General features: G+C 51.8%; 1 protein-coding gene across 4 annotated transcripts in view; it reads left to right on the top strand.

Annotated features, from left to right (window-relative positions):
• Nucleotides 1-24,550, top strand: part of maptb (microtubule-associated protein tau b) — a 300,500-nt gene that overhangs the window by 29,119 nt on the left and 246,831 nt on the right. For all 4 annotated transcript variants that reach the window (XM_072486888.1, XM_072486889.1, XM_072486891.1 and 1 more), the window contains exons 2-3: nucleotides 9,793-10,051; nucleotides 22,240-22,308. In XM_072486888.1, coding sequence (XP_072342989.1) covers nucleotides 9,904-10,051; nucleotides 22,240-22,308 — 217 coding nt within the window. In that variant the 5' untranslated portion in view covers nucleotides 9,793-9,903. The remainder of the gene's footprint in view (nucleotides 1-9,792; nucleotides 10,052-22,239; nucleotides 22,309-24,550) is intronic.

The raw sequence follows: 24,550 nt of genomic DNA, 5'->3' as shown, positions 1-24,550 counted from the left end.
CGAGGGAGGGAGGGGCCTGTGCCAGTGACTCCTGCAGGGGAGGTCCCGGAACACCGCATCACTTCGGACTCCCCTCGTTCCATCCCTGGTGCATCTGGTGGGCAGCGGGCAGAACAGGGTGGCACCACGCCATCCAGGACACCCGAGGAGCAGCCTGGCCCATCCAGGTCGGGCCACCCCAGGAAACGAGCGTCAACCGGGAACCAAGTCGCAGGACAGGAGTCTCAGCAGTCCGCCTCCACTCCTGCTGTACCGTCTGGGGAACCACAAAGACGTAGTTTTAGGGCCCATAAGGCCAGGAAGTTAGATATCAAGAAAGTTGGCACGGGTGCAGGGAACAGTTTAGTGAGAGGGGCTAGGTCACGTGTACATAACCTCTCTAATTAAACTCACTGTTACACCAATGCAAGCTGCCTCTGTGCTGTGTCCGATGCCTGCAGGGTCGGGTAGGGGACTGAGTGCCACTGTGAGCGAGGGGCGATGGAACATTGAGCCCTGGTGGGTGTAATGTGCTCCCCCCCCCCCCCACCCCCCCCTCCCCCCCGGAGGTCCGCGCCACCCCGCCCCCAGTGATTCAACATGGACATGCAATGGAGTGTCAGTAACACATACAGGGACCACCCAGGTGGAGGGTGTTACTGTGGCCATGAGTCAGACATTGACGATTTGGAGCTCAGAGCTCATCGCAGAGCGGGTTGTCATCCTCCATGGCATGGACCACAGCCTCTTCCACAAGCGACTGTGTGAGCCCAGCGCGTTGTGCCGCACGTGGATGTGTAATGGAGGGGTGGTGTGCTTGCGATCGTGTGGAAGCTAAGGGTGGTAGGTGGTGTGGGAGGTGCGTCTCATGGGTGGTGTGGGAGGTGGGGGTGCTGGGTGGTGAGGTGGTGCCGTGCAGTGGGGTCAGTGCCCGTGCTCAGCGAACCGCCACCCCGCTAGTTGGTGAAACCTGCGGCGAACAACGCCTCCCGTGCTCGCTGCCCCTGCCAATGGCGTCGTGCAGCCCCCCATCCATATCCAGCCCCCATGTCCCGTTGATTGCCCCCCCCCCCACACCCATCCTCCTCATCTGGAGTGCCGTGCCCTTCCTCGTGCTCCTCCTGCCCCTCTGCCTCCCCCTCCGCCTAGAACATAGAACATTACATCGGCCCTCGATGTTGCGCCGACCTGTGAAACCACTCTAAAGCCCATCTACACTATTCCCTTATCGTCCATATGTCTATCCAATGACCATTTGAATGTCCTTAGTGTTGGCGAGTCCACTACTGTTGCAGGCAGGGCATTCCACGCCCTTACTACTCTCTGAGTAAAGAACCTACCTCTGACATCTGTCTTATATCTATCTCCCCTCAATTTAAAGCTATGTCCCCTCATGCTAGACATAACCATCCGAGGAAAAAGGCTCTCACTGTCCACCCTATCCAATCCTCTGATCATCTTGTATGCCTCAATTAAATCACCTCTTAACCTTCTTCTCTCTCAGGAAAACAGTCTCAAGTCCCTCAGCCTTCCCTCATAAGATCTTCCCTCCATACCAGGCAACATTCTGGTAAATCTCCTCTGCACCCTTTCCAATGCTTCCACATCCTTCCTATAATGCGGCGACCAGAATTGCACGCAATACTCCAAATGCGGCCGCACCAGAGTTTTGCAACATGACCTCATGGCTCCTAAACTCAATCCCTCTACCAATAAAAGCTAACACACCGTACACCTTCTTAACAACCCTCTCAACTTGGGTGGCAACTTTCAGGGATCTATGTACATGGACACCGAGATCTCTCTGCTCATCCACACTACCAAGAATCTTATCATTAGCCCAGTGCTCTGTCTTCCTGTTATTCCTTCCAAAATGAATCATCTCACACTTTTCTGCATTAAACTCCATTTGCCACCTCTCAGCCCAGCGCTGCAGTTTATCTATGTCCCTCTGTAACTTGTAACATCCTTCCGCACTGTCCACAACTCCACCGACTTTAGTGTCATCTGCAAATTTACTCACCCATCCTTCTACGCCATCCTCCAGGTCATTTATAAAAATGACAAACAGCAGTGGCCCCAAAACAGATCCTTGTGGTACACCACTAGTAACTGGACTCCAGGCTGAACATTTCCCATCAACCACCACCCTTTGTCTTCTTCCAGCTAGCCAATATCTGATCCAAACTGCTAAATCACCCTGAATCCCATGCCTCTGTATTTTCTTCAATAGCCTACCGTGGGGAACTTTATCAAACGCTTTACTGAAATCCATATACACCACATCAACTGCTTTACCCTCATCTCTTATAAACCTTTCCAAGACTTTGCCCACAACAGAAGTAAGGCTCACTGGCCTATAGTTACCAGGGTTGTCTCTACTTCCCTTCTTGAACAAGGGGACAACATTTGCTATCCTCCAGTCTTCTGGCAGTATTCCTGTAGACAAAGATGACTTAAAGATCAAAGCCAAAGGCTCAGCAAACTCCTCCCTAGCTTCCCAGAGAATCCTAGGATAAATCCTATCCAGCCCAGGGGACTTATCTATTTTCACACTTTCCAGAATTGCTAACACCACCTCCTTATGAACCTCAAGCCCTTCTAGTCTAGTAGCCTGTATCTCAGTATTCTCCTCGACAACATTGTCCATTTCCTGTGTGAATACTGACGAAAAATATTCATTTAGCACCTCTCCTATCTCCTCGGACTCCACGCAAAACTTCCCACTACTGTCCTTGACTGGCCCTACTCTTACCCTAGTCATTCTTTTATTCCTGACATATCTTTAGAAAGCTTTAGGGTTATCCTTGATCCTACCTGCCAAAGACTTCTCATGTCCCCTCCTGGCTCTTCTTAGCTCTCTCGTTAGGGCCTTCCTAGCTAACTTGTAACTCTCGAGCGCTCTAACTGAACCTTCACGTCTCATCTTTACATAAGCCTCCTTCTTCCTCTTGACAAGTGTTTCAACTGCTTTAGTAAACCACGGTTCCCTCGCTCAACCACATCCACCCTGCCTGACAGGTACATACTTATCAAGGACACGCAGTAGCTGTTCCTTGAACAAACTCCACATTTCCATTGTGCCCATCCCCTGCAGTTTTCCTCTCCATCCAATGCATCCTAAGTCTTGCCTCATCGCATCATGATTGCCTTTCCCCCAGATATACCTTGCCCTGCGGTATATACCTATCCCTTTCCATCACTAAAGTAAACGTAATCGAATTGTGGTCACTATCACCAAAGCGCTCACCTACCTCCAAATCTAACACCTGTCCTGGTTCATAACCCAGTACCAAATCCAATATGGCCTCGCCTCTCATTGGCCTATCTACATACTGCGTCAGGAAACCCTCCTGCACACATTGGACAAAAATGGACCCATCTACAGTACTCGAACTATAGCGTTTCCAGTCAATTTGGAAAGTTAAAGTCCCCCATAACAACTACCCTGTTGCTTTCGCTCCTATCCAGAATCATCTTTGAAATCCTTTCCTCTACATCTCTGGAACTTTTCGGAGGCCTACAGAAAACCTCTAACAGGGTGACCTCATCTTTCCTGTTTCTAACTTCAGCCCATACTACCTCAGTAGACAAGTCCTCATCAAACGTCCTTTCTGCCACCATAATACTGTCCTTGACTAACAATGCCACCCCTCCCCCCCTTTTAACACCTTCCCTGAGCTTACTGAAATATCTAAACCCCGGCACCTGCAACAACCATTCCTGTCCCTGCTCTATCCATGTCTCCGAGATGGCCACAACATCGAAGTCCCAGGTACCAACCTATGCCGCAAGTTCACCCACCTTATTCCGGATGCTCCTGGCATTGAAGTAGACACACTTTAAACCACCTTCCTGTCTGCCGGTACACTCCTGCAACTTTGAAACCTTACTCATGACCTCTCTACTCTCAACCTCCTGTATACTGGAGCTACAATTGAGGTTCTCAATCCCCTGCTGAACTAGTTGAAATCCTCCCGAAGAGCATTAGCAAATATCCTCCCCAGGATATTGGTACCCCTCTGGTCCAGGTGTAGACCATCCCATTTGTAGAGCTCCTACCTACCCCAGAATGAGCCCCAATTATCCAGGAATTTGAAACCCTCCCTCCTGCACCATCCCTGTAGCCATGTGTTCAACTCCTCTCTCTCCCTATTCCTCGTCTTGCTATCACGTGGCACGGGTAACAACCCAGAGATAATAACTCTGTTTGTCCTAGATCTAAGTTTCCACCCTAGCTCCCTGCCTTACATCCCCATCCCTTTTTCTACCTATGTCGTTGGTACCTATGTGGACCACGACTTGGGGCTGCTCCCCCTCCCCCTTAAGGATCCCGAAAACACGATCAAAGACATCGCGGACCCTGGCACCTGGGAGACAACACACCAACCACGAGTCTCTCTCGTTCCCACAGACTCTCCTATCTATCCCCCTAACTATGGAGTCTCCAATGACTAATGCTCTACTCCTCTCCCCCCTTCCCTTCTGAGCAACAGGGATAGACTCCGTGCCAGAGACCTGTACCCCATGGCTTACCCCTGGTAAGTTGTCCCCCCCAACAGTATCCAAAGCGGTGTACTTGTTACTAAGGGGAATGACCACAGGGGATCCCTGTACTGACTGCTTCCTCCCAGCCCCTCTCACCTTCACCCATCTATCTTTATTCTTCGGAGTAACTACATCCCTGAAGCTTCTATCTATAACCACCTCTGCCTCCCGAATGATCCGAAGTTCATCCAGCTCCAGCTCCAGTTCCCTAACGCGGTTTCTGAGGAGCTGGAGATGGGTGCACTTCCCACAGATGAAATCAGCAGGGACACAGGCGATGTCCCTCACCTCAAACATTCCGCAGGAGGAACATTGTACTGCCTTCCCTGCAGCACGGTAGCATTGTGGATAGCATAATTGCTTCACAGCTCCAGGGTCCCAGGTTCGATTCCAGCTTGAGTCACTGTCTGTGCGGAGTCTGCACATCCTCCCCGTGTGTGCGTGGGTTTCCTCCTCCGGGTACTCCGGTTTCCTCCCACAGTCCAAAGATGTGCAGGTTAGGTGGATAGGCCATGATAAATTGCCCTTAGTGTCCAAAATTGCCCTTAGTGTTGGGTGGGGTTACTGGGTTATGGGGATAGGGTGGAGGTGTTGACCTTGGGTAGGGTGCTCTTTCCAAGAGCAGACTCGATGGGCCGAATGGCCTCCTTCTGCACTGTAAATTCTATGTAAATTCTATCCCTTCTAGATAAAACAAGAAAAAGAAAGGAAGAGCTTACCTGATAGTCACTCAACCCCTTAGGTTAGAGGAGGTGGAAGGGTGGGTGACACTACAAGTGTAGTGTCTCGGGCTTAGCAACCACCCAACTTATATACAGGTACTGACAAATCTTCCTCCTCCAGCACATCGCCCCTCTGCTGGGCTATATTGTGCAGGACGCAGCAGAACACGACGATGCAGCCGACCCTCTCCGACGGGTCCTGGAGGGCTCTTCCAGAGCGGTCCAGGCACCTGAAGCGCATCTTCAGCAGCCCAAAGCACCTCTCGACCACACCCCAGGTCGCACAATGGGCATCATTGTAGCGGATCTCCGCGTCGGTCTGTGGCCTCCATATAGGCGTCATCAGCCACGACCGCAACGGGTAACCCCTGTTGCCCAGCAACCAGCCCCTCAGCCGGGGGGGGGGGGGTGTGTCTCGAACATGGCGGGGATGAACGATTGTGCCCGGATAAAAGAGTCATGCACACTGCCCGAGTAATGGGCGCAGATGTGCAGGATCTTCATCTGGTTGTCGCAGACCACCTGAATGTTCATGGAGGAGGACCCTCTCCTGTTCATGAACACCGCCCTGTTCTCCGCTGGTGGCCGCATGGCGACGTGCACCCCATCGATCACCCCCTGGACCATGGGTATCCTGGCCACAGCTTTGAATCCCGCTGCCCGGGCATTCTGGTGGGCGCGGTCCACAGGGAACTGGATGTAGCGCTCCACGATGTTGTACAGGGCGTCCGTCACAGCACGGATGCACCCGTGTACCAATGCCTGGGAGATTCCGGACAGGTCCCCACTCGGCGACTGGAACGATCCCGTGGCATAAACGTTCAGGGCCACCGTAACCTTGACGGCCACGGGGAGAGTAATCCTCCCCCAGTCCCATGCGGTGCCAGGTGTGCCATCAGGTGGCAGATATGGGCGACGGTTTCCCGGCTCATCCGGAGCCTCCTCCTGCATGCCCTGTCCGGGAGCCTCTGAAAAGACATGCGGCGCCGGTAGACACAAGGCCTCATCGGGCGCCTCCGGCACCGTGGCACCACATACTCCTCCCCTCTCTCCCCCTCATCCTCCTCGTCCTTATCCTGTGCCTCGCCCTCATCGTGGTCATCCTCCTCCTCCTCCTGCTCCTGCGCCTGTCTCGACCACAGTACACCCCATAAACATTCAGGCGGCCCTCCAGCCTGAGCGGGTGCCACCTGGCCCTCTGCAGCCCGTCCCTCTGCTACAGCATCCGCCGCCTCTCTGAGCCGCCTGCGCTGACACTGCCACAGGGCTGCATGCAGGGCAGCAGCCACGGCAGACAACTTCGCTGGCTGGTGCCCAAACATTATGATCTTCAGAGGGTGGGGGGTGGACAACAAGTTTAACCATGGCCCTCTCTACAACCAGATGCCATGGGCTACGTGGCCGCCCTGGTTGGCAGTTTGCGCCACTGCCACCTGTGCCCACACCATTGGTGCCCCAACTCCTGTTGGCCGTCCCTCCTGTTAGCGCCACCATCGGATGGCACTGCCCTCACAGGGGGCTACCGTGGGTGCGGCCCTGGGCCTACCCGCCGATGGGTGCTGCCGGCTAGGAGGGCCGCCCCCTGGGGGGTCCGCCACCCATCCGTACGGCCGGGAGGTTTGCGCTCAGCCAGCGCCCGGGGTCGGTACCTATCAGTCTTGCCGCCGTAATGGCGGCTGTGGCTTTGGCACCACCCTGCCTTGGCGGGCCGTTCCCGGGCACCGGGGCTGTACACCGCACGCCCTCCCAGCCACGCCCATGCCCGGCCTGCCAGCCCTAGGTCCGCCCCACGCCGACCCCTACCTCCTGCTGCCGCATCGACAGCCAGCACGACTGGCTGATGATTTTTCAAACCATATTAGGACCGCAGTGGCGTGACCTCGGGTCACGCTGTCGGGACTTCGGCCCATCCGGGCCACAGTATCGCTGGGAGCCCAGAGAATCGCTCATCGGACCACCTCAGGCGAGTCTCCTGGCCGCGCAGCACCTTTCACGACCTTGCCATTTTCGCTTCTTCGGAGAAGTGCGAAATGGCGCCGGACCAGCGTCACACGACTTTCCGACTTTCCGTTGTGAACGCTGATTCTATGAACCGGCGCGGGCTCGAGAGTCCCGCACAGGGTGTGTGTGGAACTGTACCCCAGTGAAAGTCAATGTGTGTGGAACTGTACCCCAGTGAGAGTCAGTGTATGTGGAACTGTACCCCAGTGAGAGTCAGTGTGTGTGGAACTGTACCCCAGTGAGAGTCAGTGTGTGTGGAACTGTACCCCAGTGAGAGTCAGTGTGTGTGGAACTGTACCCCAGTGAGAGTCAGTGTGTGTGGAACTGTACCCCAGTGAGAGTCAGTGTGTGTGGAACTGTACCCAGTGAGAGTCAGTGCGTGTGGAACTGTACCCCAGTGAGAGATAGTGTATGTGGAACTGTACCCAGTGAGAGTCAGTGCGTGTGGAACTGTACCCCAGTGAGAGTCAGTGTGTAGGGAACTGTACCCCAGTGAGAGTCAGTGCGTGTGGAACTGTATCCCAATGAGAGTCAATGTGTAGGGAACTGTATCCCAGTGAGAGTCAATGTCTGGTGAACTGTATCCCAGTGAGAGTCAGTGTGTGTGGAACTGTATCCCAGTGAGAGACAGTGTATGTGGAACTGTACCCCAGTGAGAGTCAGTGTGTGTGGAACTGTACCCCAGTGAGAGTCAGTGTGTGTGGAACTGTACCCCAGTGAGAGTCAGTGTGTGTTACACGTACCCCAGTGAGAGTCAGTGTGTGTGGAACGGTATCCCAGTCAGTGTCAGTGTGTGTGGAACTGTATCCCAGTGAGAGTCAGTGTGTGTGGAACCCGTATCCCAGTGAGAGTCAATGTGTTAGGAACTGTACCCCAGTGAGAGTCAGTGTGTGTGGAACTGTACCCCAGTGAGAGTCAGTGTGTGTGGAACCCATACCCCAGTGAGAGTCAGTGTGTGTGGAACTGTACCCCAGTGAGAGTCAGTGTGTGTGGAACCCGTACCCCAATGAGAGTCAATGTGTAGGGAACTGTATCCCAGTGAGAGTCAGTGTGTGTGGAACTGTACCCCAGTGAGAGTCAGTGTGTCTGGAACTGTACCCCAGTGAGAGTCAGTGTCTGTGGAACCCGTACCCCAGTGAGAGTCAGTGTGTGGCAACCCGTACCCCAGTGAGAGTCAGTGTCTGTGGAACCCGTACCCCAGTGAGAGTCAGTGTGTGGAACTGTATCCCAGTGAGAGTCAGTGTGTGTGGAACCCGTACCCCAGTGAGAGTCAGTGTGTGTGGAACCCGTACCCCAGTGAGAGTCAGTGTGTGTGGAACTGTAACCCAGTGAGAGTCAGTGTGTGTGGAACTGTACCCCAGTGAGAGTCAGTGTGTGTGGAACCCGTACCCCAGTGAGAGTCAGTGTGTGTGGAACTGTAACCCAGTGAGAGTCAGTGTGTGTGGAACTGTATCCCAGTGAGAGTCAGTGTGTGTGGAACTGTACCCCAGTGAGAGTCAATGTGTAGGGAACTGTATCCCAGTGAGATTCAATGTCTGGTGAACTGTATCCCAGTGAGAGTCAGTGTGTGGCGAACTGTATCCCAGTGAGATTCGGTGTGTGTCTAACGTCCCAATTGTCTTTGACTCTCTTTGACAAACCTCCTTGCTCGATACAGCTCACTCTGCACAGGCTTGCTGAAGGTGCCCAAGAGTGATGGCCAGCTGGGTTGTCCCACTTCCTCAGCCAATGGCAACATCTCTATTCCTCGTTTATTCATTTGCACTATTCTGTACTGCGCTCTCTGTAATCTCAGAGCCAGGACCCTGGCTGATGTTTCCTTTGCCAGAGTTCATGCTGTATAGTTGGTCCAATTCAGAGCTCTGCAGTTGAGATTAGCTAACAGATTGATCTGGGAGCAAGTCTGTAACCTCCTGGTCAGTGACTCTTTGGCCTCTTCTCTTGCCTGTCACCTCAGCAGCATGCAACCTGTTCAGAAATAGGCAATAATGATACTGAATCTTGGTGTGTATAAAGTTAACTCTTGGAAGGCTGTTTGAAACTCGACTTGGAGATTTGAACTGCTGACTCAGGGTCAGCTGTTGGGCTGTGACATGGACAGGGTGACGGCCACTGGTTTTTGTCCCCTGAGAGTCAATGATCCTGGAGATGGTCCATGCGGCTATATGATAGTGTTCTTGCCGTCAGGGAAACATCCCTTTAAGACATGGGTAGAATGGAGATGTGGGTTTCTGGCAGTCATGGCAGTCAGCATTTAGATGTTTCTGGAGAGGAGAGTAAGCTTTGTGCCTGACTGCAGTACTGTGAATATTACAACGTTAGATTTTGTTGACAAACTGAGAAATGTGGCAGTTGGAGATGGGGCTGGAGAGCTCCACATAATGGGGAATGTCGTGTATTGGAATTCTGTTCAGGAGTGAACCTGAAGGAGATCTGTCATTAGCAGTAAAGAAACCCTGTGTAGTTCTCCACTAATCATGAATATGGACGTGTAGCTGATCCCTCTCCCCTCCCCTCCCCCCCCCCCACCCCTCTCTTTCAGCCTGAGTCTGTGTGGGAAGCAGCAGAGCATCAGTACCAGCGCAGTGTAACAGAGGCTGATCGCAAGCCCCTGCACAAGTCGTCAGGAGAACCCTATCAGGCTGCCGCAGAGATGGAGCCAGTGGCTGGAGGAGAACACAGTCCGTGTATGGATCAGGACAGGGACAATAAAACAACCTCGAGCCTGCCAGAGGTGAAAGAGAATGGAGTCGTGGTAACTGCAGCAACACAGTTTGGGGCAGGAAACCCAGCAACAAAAGGTCAGTGAAGAAAAAAGGGGCTTTGTTATAAAACGGGTGCTTGAGATGGGTAAAAGCAGCAGAGTTAGCACAGATGGTTCAGGGCGTTGCTGCAGTCGCTGCTGGAATATTCTAGCAAATACCGGCATGTTCGCCAAGGCTGCGTTTTGCAGCAATTTCTCAACATGATATTTCATTTGCAATTAGTTATAGCTTTGCAATCCTTTTCCTGAAGATTAGTGCAACTGAACCATTCTCAAACAGACGGAACCAATTTGCACAGAGCCAATGTGTGTAACCCTTTGTGACCTGCTCTCTGGTTTTAAAAGCATCCATTCCACTGAGAGAGCCCAATCCAGAAAGAAGCTGCCTCCCTGCTCCATTGTGAAAACCCCCACACTCAGAGTCTGAAGGGGTTCTGTGTCTCGGCACTGTGCAGCCATTGTGCCCCGCCCCAGCTTTCACATAACGGCTAGGGCAGCAGAGGAAAGGTTCACCACCACGGTGTTACCGACAGAGAACGGCACCCGGCTGCCAGCGCAGACTTTAGCTCTTTAGTTCTGACAAATTGACGATACTGAATGGATGTCCTCGTTCCTGGAAACACCATTGGCATGACTGCCTCTCCTGTTGCTGATGTTCACTTTTTCACACCGATTGTGTGGATTTCCGATAACACTAGTCTGGCTTTGCCGGATAATGTGAAATATGAGATAACGAGCGAGAAGCCTGTTTTTCATCTCCACACATTGAAAAACAGCACTACAATGGACTGTCAATTTCTTAATGTTTATCTGGTACTATTGCACAATCCCATAACTACAACCACTAACTACCATCACTAACTACCATCACTAACTACCATCACTGACCAACAGGATTGTATGAGAGCAGAATCACCAGTATAAAACACTTGGGCTGAATGAGCTGTTTCTATGCTGTGGATTCTGTATAATGTTCACCCATTATTGTTATGCTTGTCTATCAGCAATACATATACTCATTAGAAGCTTACGTCAAATGTCATGGGGCTTATATTCACCCAGCAAGGCATGGTGACCTATCTGGGCATTATATTCACCCATTGGAAATGTACCCATCCATCAGTGGGGAATATATTCATTCAGCAGAACACACACTCATCTCCCTGAGGAACCTTTACAGCCATGAAGAATATGCTGACCTATCTAAAGATAGATTCTGCATTGGGAATACACTCACCCACAGAAATCTATATTCTGCCTTCGCCTTGTAGTCACCCTTCAGTGAAGTTACATTCACACAATGGACAAGCCATGTGTGGTGAACCACTGTAATAGGAGATGTAAGGTAGGACCTGCACTACAGGTTCGCCGGTAGCTCCTGCCGGCTGGCTCCGCCCAGGGAGAACTGTATAAATATGCATGACCTCCAGTGCCCTGCCATTTCGCCAGCTGCAGCAGGAGGCCTCACATCTGACTGTAATAAAGCCACAGTTGTACCCAACTTTAGTCTTTGTGCAATTGATCGTGCATCAATTTATTACAGTCAGATTTTCCACAGAATGGATATCAGAATTAAGCCCGATCGCCTGCAGCTGGATCCGCACTCGCCCGATGCCAGGAAATACTTTACTCACTGGCTAGCAGGTTTCGAGGCCTACATCAACGCGGCGGACCCCGCGCCAACGGAGGCTCAGAAGATAAACATCCTGTACTCCAGACTGAGCTCCAGCGTGTTCCCGTTGATCCAAGACGCCACGAATTACACAAAAGCAACGGAATTCCTTAAGGAACACTACGCGCAGAAGGCGAACACGCTCTTCGCCAGGCATGTACTTGCCACCCGCTCGCAACTACCTGGTGAGTCCATCGAAGACTTCTGGCGGGCCCTAATTCCACTGGTCCGGGTCTGTGACTGTCAGGCCGTCACGGCCGCCGAACACTCAAATCTCCTCATGCGCGATGCCTTTGTGACGGGGATTGCGTCGGACCGCATCCGAGAACGATTGCTGGAAGGGGCCACGCTCGAACTGGCGGAGACGAAAACCTTGGCGCTCTCCATGACGGTCGCGTCCCGTAATGTACAATCGTACCCCTCCCGCCGCGCTGTCAACCCTTCTACTCCTTCCTACCCCTCCTGGACCCCGCTGACGACCTCCTCAGCCGGGGCCCTGCCTTCGCAATACGCCTGCGCCGCACGCCAATCCGTGCACCCCGGGGGTCCCTGCTGCTACTTCTGTGGTCAGCAGAAGCACCCCGCCAACACTGCCCCGCCCGCACTGCCGTTTGTAAAGCCTGCAGTAAAAAGGGCCACTTCGCGGGTGTGTGTCAGGCCAGTGCAGTCGCTGCGATCGCGCCCGCTATCGCCCCCTCCCCCATGCCAGACGCACAATGGGAGCCGCCACCTTCTCCTCCCGGGTCCATGTGCGACCAATGGGCGCCGCCATCTTGGCCCGACCCCGCAATGTGCGCACCATGGGTGCCGCCACCTTGTTCCGACACCACAATGTGCACACCATCTTGTCCCCCACAGGGTCTCCGGACATCCCGACATCGGAACCGCACACGCTCGCCACCCGAAGCATCCGATGGCTACCCGCAGCTCGCTTCGATGATGCTGGACCAATCTCTCCCGCACAACCTGTCCACCGCGTCGACGACGGTTAAAATCAATGGCCACGCGACCTCGTGCCTGCTGGACTCTGGGAGCACCGAAAGCTTTGTTCACCCAGATACGGTAAGGCGCTGCTCCCTCGCGGTCCACCCTGCCAATCAAGGATATCCCTAGCCTCCGGATCCCACTCCATCCCGATCCGAGGCTTTTGTCCAGTCACCCTCACGGCCCAGGCGTAGAATTTAGTAACTTCCGCCTCTATGTCCTTCCTAATCTCTGCGCTGCACTTCCTGTTGGGCCTGGACTTCCAGTGCAATCTCCAGAGCCTCACCCTCAAATTCGGCGGGCCCTTACCCCTCCCTTACCATTTGCGGCCTCGCGACCCTCAGGGTCGATCCCCCCTCCCTTTTTGCCAATCTAACTGTGGATTGCAAGCCCGTTGCCACTAGGAGCAGACGGTACAGCACCCAGGACAAGACCTTCATCAGGTCCGAAGTCCAGCGGCTGCTTAAGGAGGGTATTATCGAGGCCAGCAACAGCCCCTGGAGAGCCCAAGTGGTAGTGGTTAAAACTGGGGAGAAACACAGAATGGTCGTGGACTACAGCCAGACCATCAATCCGTACACGCAGCTCGACACGTACCCCCTCCCACGCATATCTGATATGGTCAATCAGGTTGCGCAGTACCGGGTCTTCTCAACAATTGACCTGAAATCCGCCTACCACCAGCTCCCCATCCGGAAGTCAGACTGGCCATACACTGCCTTCGAGGCGGACGGTCACCCTACCACTTCCTTAGGGTCCCTTTCAGTATCACAAATGGGGTCTCGGTCTTCATAGATTATCATAGAATTTACAGTGCAGAAGGAGGCCATTCGGCCCATCGAGTCCGCACCGGCTCTTGGAAAGAGCACCCTACCCAAGGTCAACACCTCCACCCTATACCCATAACCCAGCAACCTCACCCAACACTAAGGGCAATTTTGGACACTAAGGGCAATTTATCATGGCCAATCCACCTAACCTGCACATCATTGGACTGTGGGAGGAAACCCACGCACACACGGGGAGGATGTGCAGACTCCGCACAGACAGTGACCCAAGCCAGAATCGAACTTGGGACCCTGGAGCTGTGAAGCAGCTTCCGAAGAGAGATGGACCGAATGGTCGACCAGTGCGGTTTGCGGGCCACCTTTCCGTACTTAGATAATGTCACCATCTGCGGCCATGACCAGCAGGACCACGATGCCAACCTCGATAAATTCCTCCGCACTGCCACTCTTCTCAACCTGACCTACAACAAAGAGAAGTGTGTGTTCAGCACGACCCGGTTAGCCATTCTCGGCTATATAGTCCAAAACGGGCTTCTCGGGCCCGACCCCGACCCCATGAGCCCCCTCATGGAACTCCCCTTCCCCCGCTTCCCCAAGGCCCTCAAATGCTACCTGCGGTTCTTTTCCTACGACGCTCAGTGGGTCCCAAACTATGCGGACAAGGCCTGCCCACTCATCCAGTCCACCCAATTCCCCCTTGCGGCCGAGGCACAACACGCTTTCGCCTGCATCAGAGCAGACATCGCCAAGGCCGGGATGCGCGCAGTGGACGAGTCACTGCCTTTCCAAGTAGAAAGCGACGCTTCAGACGTCGCCCTTGCCGCCACTCTAAACCAGGCAGGCAGGCCCGTGGCATTCTTTTCCCGCACCCTTCATGCCTCTTAAATTCGACACTCATCCGTCGAGAAGGAGGCCCAAGCTATCGTTGAAGCTGTGCGGCATTGGAGGCATTACCTGGCCGGTAAGAGATTCACTCTCCTTACGGACCAACGGTCGGTAGCCTTCATGTTCAATAACACACAGCGGGGCAAGATCAAAAATGATAAAATCTTGTGGTGGAGAATCGAGCTCTCCACCTATAATTACGAGATCTTGTATCGCCCCGGTAAACTCAACGAGCCCCCAGACGCCCTCTCCCGAGGTACATGTGCCAGCGCACAAGTGGACCAACTCCAGGCCCTACACGACAGCCTTTGTCACCCGGGGGTCACTCGATTGTACCATCTGGTCAAAGCTCGCAATCTGCCCTACTCCGTCGAGGAAGTAAGGACAGTCTCCAGGGACTGCCAGGTCTGTGCGGAGTGCAAGCCGCACTTCTACCGGCCGGAACATGCACGCCTGGTGAAGGCTTCCCACCCCTTGGAACGCCTCAGCGTTGATTTCAAAGGGCCCCTCCCCTCCACCGACTGTAACACATACATTCTCAGTGTGGTCGATGAGTACTCCAGATTTCCCTTTGCCATCCCATGCCCTGATATGACGTCTGCCACCGTCATCAAGGCCCTCAGCACCATCTTCGCTCTGTTCGGTTTCCCCGCCTACATCCACAGTGACAGGGGATCCTCACTCATGAGCGATGAGCTGCGTCAGTTCCTGCTCAGCAGGGGTAGAGCCTCCAGCAGGATGACCAGCTACAACCCCGGGGAAACGGGCAAGTAGAACGGGAGAATGGGACGGTTTGGAGGGCCGTCCAGCTGGCCCTACGGTCCAGGAACCTCCCAGCCTCTCGCTGGCAGGAGGCCTCCCTGACGCTCTGCACTCCATCCGGTCACTATTGTGCACCGCCCCTAATAACACACCCCATGAACGTGTTTTTACCTTCCCCAGGAAGTCCACATCCGGGGTGTCGCTCCCGACTTGGCTCACAGCTCCAGGGCCGGTCCGTCTCTGTAGGCACGTCCGACTCCACAAGGCGGACCCCTTGGTGGACAGGGTTCACCTGCTCCACGCCAACCCTCAATATGCCTACGTTGAGTTCCCCGACGACTGCCAAGATACTGTCTCACTCAGGGACCTGGCACCGTCAGGTTCCACCCCAACAACCCCCTCCACCAATGTGCCCCACCTCCCACCGCGCCGTCAATATTGACCCCACCAGTCCACCCCCCCTCCCCTTTTTCCGCACAAGAGGACGAAGGGGACTTTGGCACACTCCCGGAGTTCCCCGATGACTGGCCAGCATCAGCACCGCCACCACCGCCATCGGTGCCACCTCCACCACCACCAGCACCGACTTCGCCGCCACTGTTACGCCGCTCCCAACGAAGCACCAAAGCACCGGACCGGCTGAACCTTTGACGGACTCCGGACCGTCAACATGGACTTTTCTTTCCCTGTATTATGCTGTACATAATTGCACTAATTGTATAAAGTCTCACGTCACCCCCGCCGGACTCATTTTTAACAGGGGGTGAATGTGGTGAACCACTGTAATAGGAGATGTAAGGTAGGACCTGCACTACAGGTTCGCCAGTAGCTCCTGCCGGCTGGCTGTGCCCAGGGAGAACTGTATAAATATGTATGACCTCCAGTGCCCTGCCATTTCACCAGCTGCAGCAGGAGGCCACACATCTGACTGTAATAAAGCCACAGTTGTACCCAACTTTAGTCTTTGTGCAATTGATCATGCATCACTATGCCTGCAAGGGAAGTTCTCCCCCACTGCACGTGCAATCACCCAATAGTTTATATCCCCATTGGGAATGCACTCACTCATTGAGTTGTACTCTGTTGATTGTATGTTTCTGGGTGATCGTGAGAATTATACTGATCTGTGTTAGTGCTATAGGTTGGCACTGAACACTATAAATCCCAAGAACGCACCACTCAGCTCAACTGTCCCAGGCTTCTGAAACTCTTCATCTGCCTTCCTCCACCTCTCTTCATTTCAATCTGTCAATATATTCTTTTATTCCTTCCTCAAATGTTTATCTAACTTTCCCTTAAATGCCTCACCCACTCCCTGCAGAGGCAATGTTCCACATTTTAACCGCTCTGGGTAAAATAAATTCTCCTGAATTCCTCATTGGGTTTTTTAGTTACCATTTTTTAAATAATGGCCGCTAGTTTTGGTCTCACCAACAAGTGGAAACATCTCCATATCTATTCCATTAAATCCTTCATCATTTTAAAGATCTCTATTTTGCTACCCTTAAGCCTTCGCTTTTCCTGAGAAAGGAGCCCGAGCCTATTTAATTTTTCCTGATCAAAGCTTCAGTCCAGGTATCATCTTTTATTGCAACTTCTCCAGTACCTCTATATTTTTTATTCATTTACCAGATGTGGGCTTCATTGGGTAGGCCAGCATTTATTTCCCATCTCAAGTTGCCCCTGAGAAGATGGCAGTGAGTCACCTTCTTGAACCGCTGCAGTAGGTACACCCCGGGTGCTGTCAGGGAGGGAGTGCCAGGATTTTGACCCAGTGACAATGAAGGAACAGCGATATATTTCCAAGGCAGGATGATGAGTGACTTGGAGAGGAACCTCCAGGTGATAGTGATCCTCTGTATCAGCTGCCCTTGTCCTTCCAGTTGGCAGTGGTCATGGGTTTGAAAGGTGCTGACTAAGGAGTCTTGATGAGTTCCTGCAGTGCATCTTGTAGATGGTACACACGGCTGCTACTGTGTGTCGGTGGCGGAGGGAGTGAATAAGAACATAAGAACTAGGAGCAGGAGTAGGCCATCTGGCCCCTCGAGCCTGCTCCGCCATTCAATGAGATCATGGCTGATCTTTTGTGGACTCAACTCCACTTTCCGGCCCGAACACCATAACCCTTAATCCCTTTATTCTTCAATATTTGTGGAACAGGGAACAATCAAGCGGATTGCTTTGTCCTGGATAGTGTCGAGCTTCTTAAGAGTTGTTGGAGTTGCACTCATCAATGGCAAGTGGGGAGTATTCCATCACACTTCTGACTTGTGCTTTGGAGGTAGTGGACAGGCTTTGAGAAGTCAAGAGGTGAGTTACTCACTGCAGAATTCTTAGTCTCTGACCTGCTCTTGAAGCCACAGTCTTTGTACTGCTGGTCCAGTTCAGTTTCTGGTCAGTGGTAACCTCCAGGATGTGGATGGTGGGAGATTCAGCGATGATAATGCCATTGAATATCAAGGGACGATGGTGAGATTCTCTTTTGTTGGAGATGGTCGTTGCCTGGCATTTGTGTGGCACGAATGTTACTTGCCACTTGGCCATCCATCTAGATATTGTCCAGCTGTTTCTGCATTTGGACAATGTCTGCTTCCACTTAATAATATGAAAACCAGAACTGTTCAAGTACTACAAGTGTGTCTAACCAGATCTGGTCGCAGTTTCGCTGCTAACTCTTAAGAAATAAATTTTATTTGCTTTTACATGGCCTTATTAATCTGTGTGATTCTATTGCCCCATTTTGACACTTATTTTCAAAGGAAAATATGAAAATATTATTCCTTCCAAACGGTATCACTTCACACAGCTATTTAAAAAAAATAAATTTAGAGCAACCTATTATTTTTTTCCAATTAAGGGGCAACTTTGCGTGGCCAATCCACCTACCCTGTACATCTTTGAGTTGTGGGGGTGAGACCCACAGACACGGGGAGAATGTGCGAACTCCACACGGACAGTGACCCGGGGCCGGGATCGAACCCGGGTCCTCAGCGCACTAGGCACTTTGCACAGCTAGACTGAAATTCAGCCATCCAATTGTATCACCATTCCTCAAGATTATTAATTTGGTCTTGTAATTTGTCACCTGCTCCTCCGGGATTTCCCAAAATTTGCTGTTGATTGCATATTTTTGAAATGGTTGTTGCAATTTTCACAGTACCTTCATTGCAGCGTTAATGTAAGCCTACTTGTGACACTACTGAAGATTCTTATTAGAAATTCCGAAGTCCATTGAACTGACCTAGATTATTACTTCAGAATCCCTTGAATTGATCTTTCTTAATTCATGGGATATGGGCGTCACCGGCAGTGCCAGCATTAATTACCCATCCCTAATTGCCCTTGAATTGAAATCAAAGAAGTAATCATAGACACCTTATAGTGCAGAAGGAGCCCATTCAGCCCATCAAGTCTGCACCAGCCCCTGCTCCGATAGAGCATCCTACCCAGGTCAAATCCCCCACCCCTATTCCTGTAACCCCACCTAACATTTGGGCCATATTAGTGATGCACTATCAATTACCACAATGCGGGAATGGTGGAACAATCGAGGCTTTATTGAACAAGATGTTGTGCCTCCTGTAGCTGGAACCAGAATGGCTGCAGCACCGGCGAGCACATACGCCGCCTACTGGGCGGAGCCAGCAGGCAGGGATTTACCATTGTACCTCTAATATACGGGCAGTGCCATAATACATATAATATACCACTAGTGGTGACTATCACATTCACCCCCTGTTAAAAAAGAGTCCGGCGAGGGTGGTGGAAAACATTACAAGTTATGTCTGTTGGGGGCCTTGACCCTCCTCTGCGATCGCCTCAGTCCTGGTGGTGATGTGGGCGCCGACTTGGTCACCTGCGACTCCGGGAGCGTGTTGTCCTCGTCTTCGTCACCCCTGAGTAGAACCAGTGGGGGGACGGATCCTCCTGAGGCGGGGGCTGCAGTGAGGATCGCTGGAGGGAGGGTGAGTGGTGCAGAGGTGAATGAGGCAACCGGGGGGGGGAGGGGGCGGTGTCAGGTCATGGGTCATGGGTGGGGATCCAGCGGGTGCCAGGTCCCGGAGGGAGACTGTGTCTTGGCGCCCGTCGGGGTGTGCCACGTAGGTGCACTGCGAGTTCGCGTGTAAGAGGTGGACTTTTTCGACCAAGGGGTCCGACTTATGAGCCCGCACATGCTTCCGGAGGAGGACGGGTCCAGGAACTGTCATCCAAGTTGGGAGCGAGACCCCGGAGGTGGACTTCCTGGGGAAGGCAAACACACGTTCATGAGGGGTCTCATTAGTCGCGGTGCAGAGGAGCGAATGGATGGAGTGGAGCGTGTCGGGGAGGACCTACTGCCAGCGGGAGACCGGGAGATGTTTAGACCGCAGGGCCAGCAGGACGGCCTTCCAGACCGTCCTGTTCTCCCTCTCCACCTGCCCGTTTCCCCGGTGGTTGTAGCTGGTCGTCCTGCTCGAGGCGATGCCCTTGCTGAGCAGGAACTGACGCAGCTCATTGCTCATGAAAGATAATCCCCGATCGCTGTGGATGTAGGCGGGGAAACCGAACAGAGTGAAGATTCTGTGCAGGGCTTTGATTACTGTGGCAGCCAGCAGGCAGGGATTTACCATTGTACCTCTAATATACGGGCAGTGCCGTAATACATATAATATACCACTAGTGGTGACTACCACAATTAGCACGGCCAATCCAACTAACCTGCATATCTTGGACTATGGGAGGAAACCGGAGCACCCGGAGGAAACCCACGCAGACACAGGGAGAACGTGCAAGTGAAGCTTGACAGTTAGTCAAGATTGTGACCTGAAGTCAGAATTGAATCTGGGTTCCTGGCACTGTGAGGCAGCAGTGCTAACCACTGTGCCACTTTGCCACCCTCATCTTTCATGGTTATCATTAGACTTTTAATTCCAGATTTATTTAGCCCTGTCTTCTTGAACTGATGCAGTCCATATGGTGTAGGTACATCAACTGTGCTGTTAGGGAGGAAATTCAAGGATTTTGACCCAGAAACAGTGAGAGAACGGCAATATATTTCCAAGTCAGGGTGGTGAGTGGCTTGATGGGGATTTGCAGGTGGTAATGTTCCCATGTATCTGCCGCCTTATCCTTCTAGATGACAGCAATTGTGGGTTTCAAAGGTGCTATCGTGAAGCCTTGATGAGCTCTGGTACACACTGCTGCCACTGTGTGTCCATGGTGGAGGGAGGGAGTGTTTAAGGCTCTGGTTGGGAATCTTTGGATGAAGTGGAACTTGTAGACTGCTTTTGGAGCTGCACTTATCCAGGCCAGTGCAGAGTATTCCATTACACTCCTGGCATGTGCATTGTAAAGTGAACGAGCTTTGGGGAGTCATGAGGTGAGTTACTCGCTCTGCGGTTCCTAGCCTCTGACTTTCTCTTGTAGCCACAGTATTTATACGGCTGATCCAGCTTCTGATCAATGGTAACTCCCAGGATGTTGATGGTCGGGGATTCAGCAATGATAATGCCATTGAATGTCAAGTAGATGGTTGGACACTGGCAGCAATCTACCTGCCCGAGACCGGCAAATGCCGGGCAATCCCTCTTCAGAGATCTACTCGGCTCGCCATGCCTTGCGAGATCTAACACGATTTTGTGAGACGTCACAATCTGAATCCCACCCATGGTGGGCGGGATCACTATCTGGCAAAGTTGTATATTAAAGCGAGACAGCTAGTTTCACTCTAATATGCGCTCGCCAGATCTACCGACGCTCTGGGATCTAACCTCTTCGCCTCAGAGACCTCCGGCGAACGCCATTCAGTGCTGGTCCCCACTAACGGGGACCAGACAGAACGGCACTCGGGGGGGTCTCCCAGTGGATCGGAGGCCCACAGATGATTGCTTTCTGGGCATAAAAGCATCCTGGCACTGCTGGTACCCCCTTGGCACCTCCAGCCTCGCATTCTGGCAGTGCCACCCCAGTGCCAGGCTGGCATTGCCAAGGTGCCCAGGTGGCACTGCTGGCTGGAATGGGCACTGCCACGGTGCCAGGCTGGCATTGTTCCCGCTCTGGGGATCAGGTCTGGGAATGCCCTGCGCATGTGAGTTGGGAGGGTGGGGCAGGGCGCTAGGACCCCCTAATAGGTGAGTTGGGGCTTCGGGGGGGGGGGGGGGGTTTTGGGGGGTTGCATCAGGGGGGTCGAGAGATTGGGACGCCATTTAAAAATGGCATCCCGATCTCTTCCTGCACTGAGGAATTCCGGCGAGCAGACCTCCTCAGTGCAGGAAACATGACTAAGTGCAGCCTCGGCGGGAAATTCCCTGCTAAGGCCTTGAATTGCAACAGAGTCCTGATAGGTAGCATGGTGTTTCTCCGCACTGCAAGCACGGGGAAACACCTGGCTAAACACGCTCGTCAAAGGACTCTGTTCCAATTTGTTTAGATCGCACCTTCTCTCTTGTACGAGATGGTCATTACCTGATACTTGTGTGGCATAAATGTAACTTGCCACTTGTCAATCCAAGCCTGAATGCAGGCCCAAGTTCTGCTGCAGGCAGATGAGGGAATTTCCATTATTTGCGGAGCCAGGAATGCTGCTGAATATTGCGCAATCATCAGCGAACATCTCCCTCTGACCTTATGATGGAAGGGAGGTCATTGATGAAGCAGCTGAAAATGACGGGGCCCAAGACACGACCCCGTCTGCAGTGATATCCTGGAGCTGAGATGATTGACCTCCAACCACCAGAACCGTCTTTTTTTGTACCAGGTATGACTCCAACGAGCTTTCTTCCTGATTCCCATTGATTCCAGTTTTGCTCGGGCTTCTCGATGCCACATTGGATAAAAAGCTGTCCTGATGTCACTCACACCTCACCTGTGTTGGTGTTGTAGAGATGATTGTACTAATCTGATTAGTGTTGTCGAGTTAAGTGTACTGATCGGGATTAATGCAGTTAACTTTTGTAATTTGGATCAACTTCACTGATTAGGAGGAATACTCAGGTGAGTTTAGCCTGAAAGAGCTAATCTGGGATTTGATTTCAAAATTTAGCCAGAATGGTGTGAAATGTAGAGGGTAATTTTTGTGAATTTCAGCCACATGAGCAGTCAATGTTCATATGTCCAACACAATGTAACCTGTGTCTTGCACTCATCCTCTTTCAGATTCTTCTCCTATCTCAGATGAACCTGTTTCAGATGCTTCTGATGTGAAGAGTACACCATCTTCAGAGGGTAGGTTCAGCCCCATCTCTGTATTGGCAGCAACAACCACCTCCTAAAACATGGTCAGCACCTGCTTCAAAGCCCAGAAAACCATGGAATGAAAACAGAAAATGCTGGAAATAATCAGCAGGAGGAGCAGCATCTGTGGAGAGAGAAACAGGGCCAATGGTTCAGGTTGATGACGATGGGTCATCATTTCTGTTTCTCTCTCTACAGCTGTTGCCAGAGAGCTGTGGAGTATTTCCAGGATCTTCCTTTTTTAATTTCAGATTTCTAACATCTGCAGTATTTTGCTTCTATAAAGGCCTGGGGCTCAAATTGGTATAAGGTTACTTTTGCAAGATAAAATACCAAGGACCAACACTCAACAAGACTAATTACTACCAGTACCCTCACCAAAACTAGTCCATTTATATATTCATCACCAGCTGGCTTCCCTCCCCACCCCAAATCAAGAAAGCTACAGGTCCAGTACAGTCCGGTTTTCACCAAAATACTTCCACATCAGCATTGATATCGCTCAGGCGGCACGGCGGCACAGTGGTTAGCACTGATGCCTCATGCGCTGAGGACCTGGGTTCGATCCCGGCCTCGGATCACTGTCCGTGTGGAGTTTACCCATGCCTGCATCTATCTCACCCCCACAACCCAAAGATGAGCAGGATAGGTGGATTGACCACACTAAATTGCTCTTTTGTGGGGAAAAAATGAATTGGGTACTCTAAATTTATTTTTTAAAAGCATTGATATTGCTCCATCACATCACTGTCAGCACGGATTTGTGCTAACACTGGAGTACCCCTCATTCCCCCAGACATTAGCTGTGATACAGCTCCAATGTTAACAAGATACGTTCCGAGATGCAAACTATATTCCAACAATGTAGTATGTATAAACATTCACACCAACATCAGCAGGAGTGAAGTCCAATAAGCTTTCATCCTTTTATATTCCAATGATGCCCAGTGTTCACCCTCTATATATTGGTGTTGGTTAGCTCATTTGGTGAGCGACTGGTTCATGATGTGGAGCAACACCAATGGCATAGGTTCGATACCCATACCGGCTGCTTATTCATGAAGGCCCCGCCTTCTCAACCTTCCCCCTTGTCTGAGGTGTGGTGACCCTCAGGTTAAATTACCACCAGTCAGCAATTGCTCAAAGGGGAAAGCAGCCTCCAGGATGGTGATTTTCGTTCCCCAGTGTGTCCCTTTCGCCATTATTCACTCCCAGGTATGTTCCCTCCAATCCTACTGCTTCCCAATTTCTCCATATATCCACTGTTCTCTAGCATGATCCCTCAGATCCCACTGTTCCGCCTTGGCTCCTCTCCACGTTACATTGTTGTCAATGTGTCTCCTCTGTGCTCTTGTGTTCCTGATTGTACCCTCTCTTTTCTCCCACTGTTCCCCAGTGTGTTGCCTCCATAAATGCTCTCCCAAGAGTGTCTCCTTGAAGTTTTACCATTCTCATTGGTTCAGCCCATATAATGCTCTTCTCCAGTACCCTCCGTCCTGTATTCTACTTTCAATGTCGGGTCCCCTCTACATCCCACTGTTGCCCCTGGTATCCTTTCATATGTCCTACAGTTCTGCAATCTCCATCCTGTTTGTCGTCTATTCTTATGTCTCACAGTTCTCTGATTGCATTCCCTCACACTGTTCCTCAGTATTTCTCGTCTCGATGGGCCGAATGGCCTCCTTCTGCACTGTAAATTCTATGATTCTCTGATATCCCACTATTCCAGTTGTCACCGCTGTGTCCCCCTGTTCCCCAATATGTATGTTCATAAGTTCATAAGATATAGAATCAGAATTAGGCAATTTGGCCCATCGAGTCTGCTCCGCCATTCGATCATGGATGATCTCATCCTGGCCTTAACTCCTGTTCTTCATAACCCTTCAACCCATTACCAATTAAAAATCTATCTAACTCCGCCTTAAATTTACTCACTGTCCCAGCATCCACCCCACTCTGGGGTAGCGAATTCCACAGATTCACATCTCCATTTTAAATTTGCCACCTCTTATCCTAAAACTATGACCTGTTGTTCTAGAATGTCCCACAAGAGGGAGCATCCGCTCCACGTCTACTTTATCCATACCTCTAATCATCTTGTAAACCTCAATTTGATCTCCCCTCAGTACTCTAAACTCTAGAGAGTGTGCTCTATATCCCAGTGTTTTCCAGTGTTTCCCCTTTTAATGTACCATTGTTCCCAGTGTGACAACTCACACATATTGTACACAAT

The sequence above is a fragment of the Scyliorhinus torazame genome, chromosome 21 (genome assembly GCF_047496885.1).
Source record: "Scyliorhinus torazame isolate Kashiwa2021f chromosome 21, sScyTor2.1, whole genome shotgun sequence".
Taxonomy (NCBI): Eukaryota; Metazoa; Chordata; class Chondrichthyes; order Carcharhiniformes; family Scyliorhinidae; genus Scyliorhinus; species Scyliorhinus torazame.
This window is presented reverse-complemented; position numbering and strand designations above follow the sequence as displayed.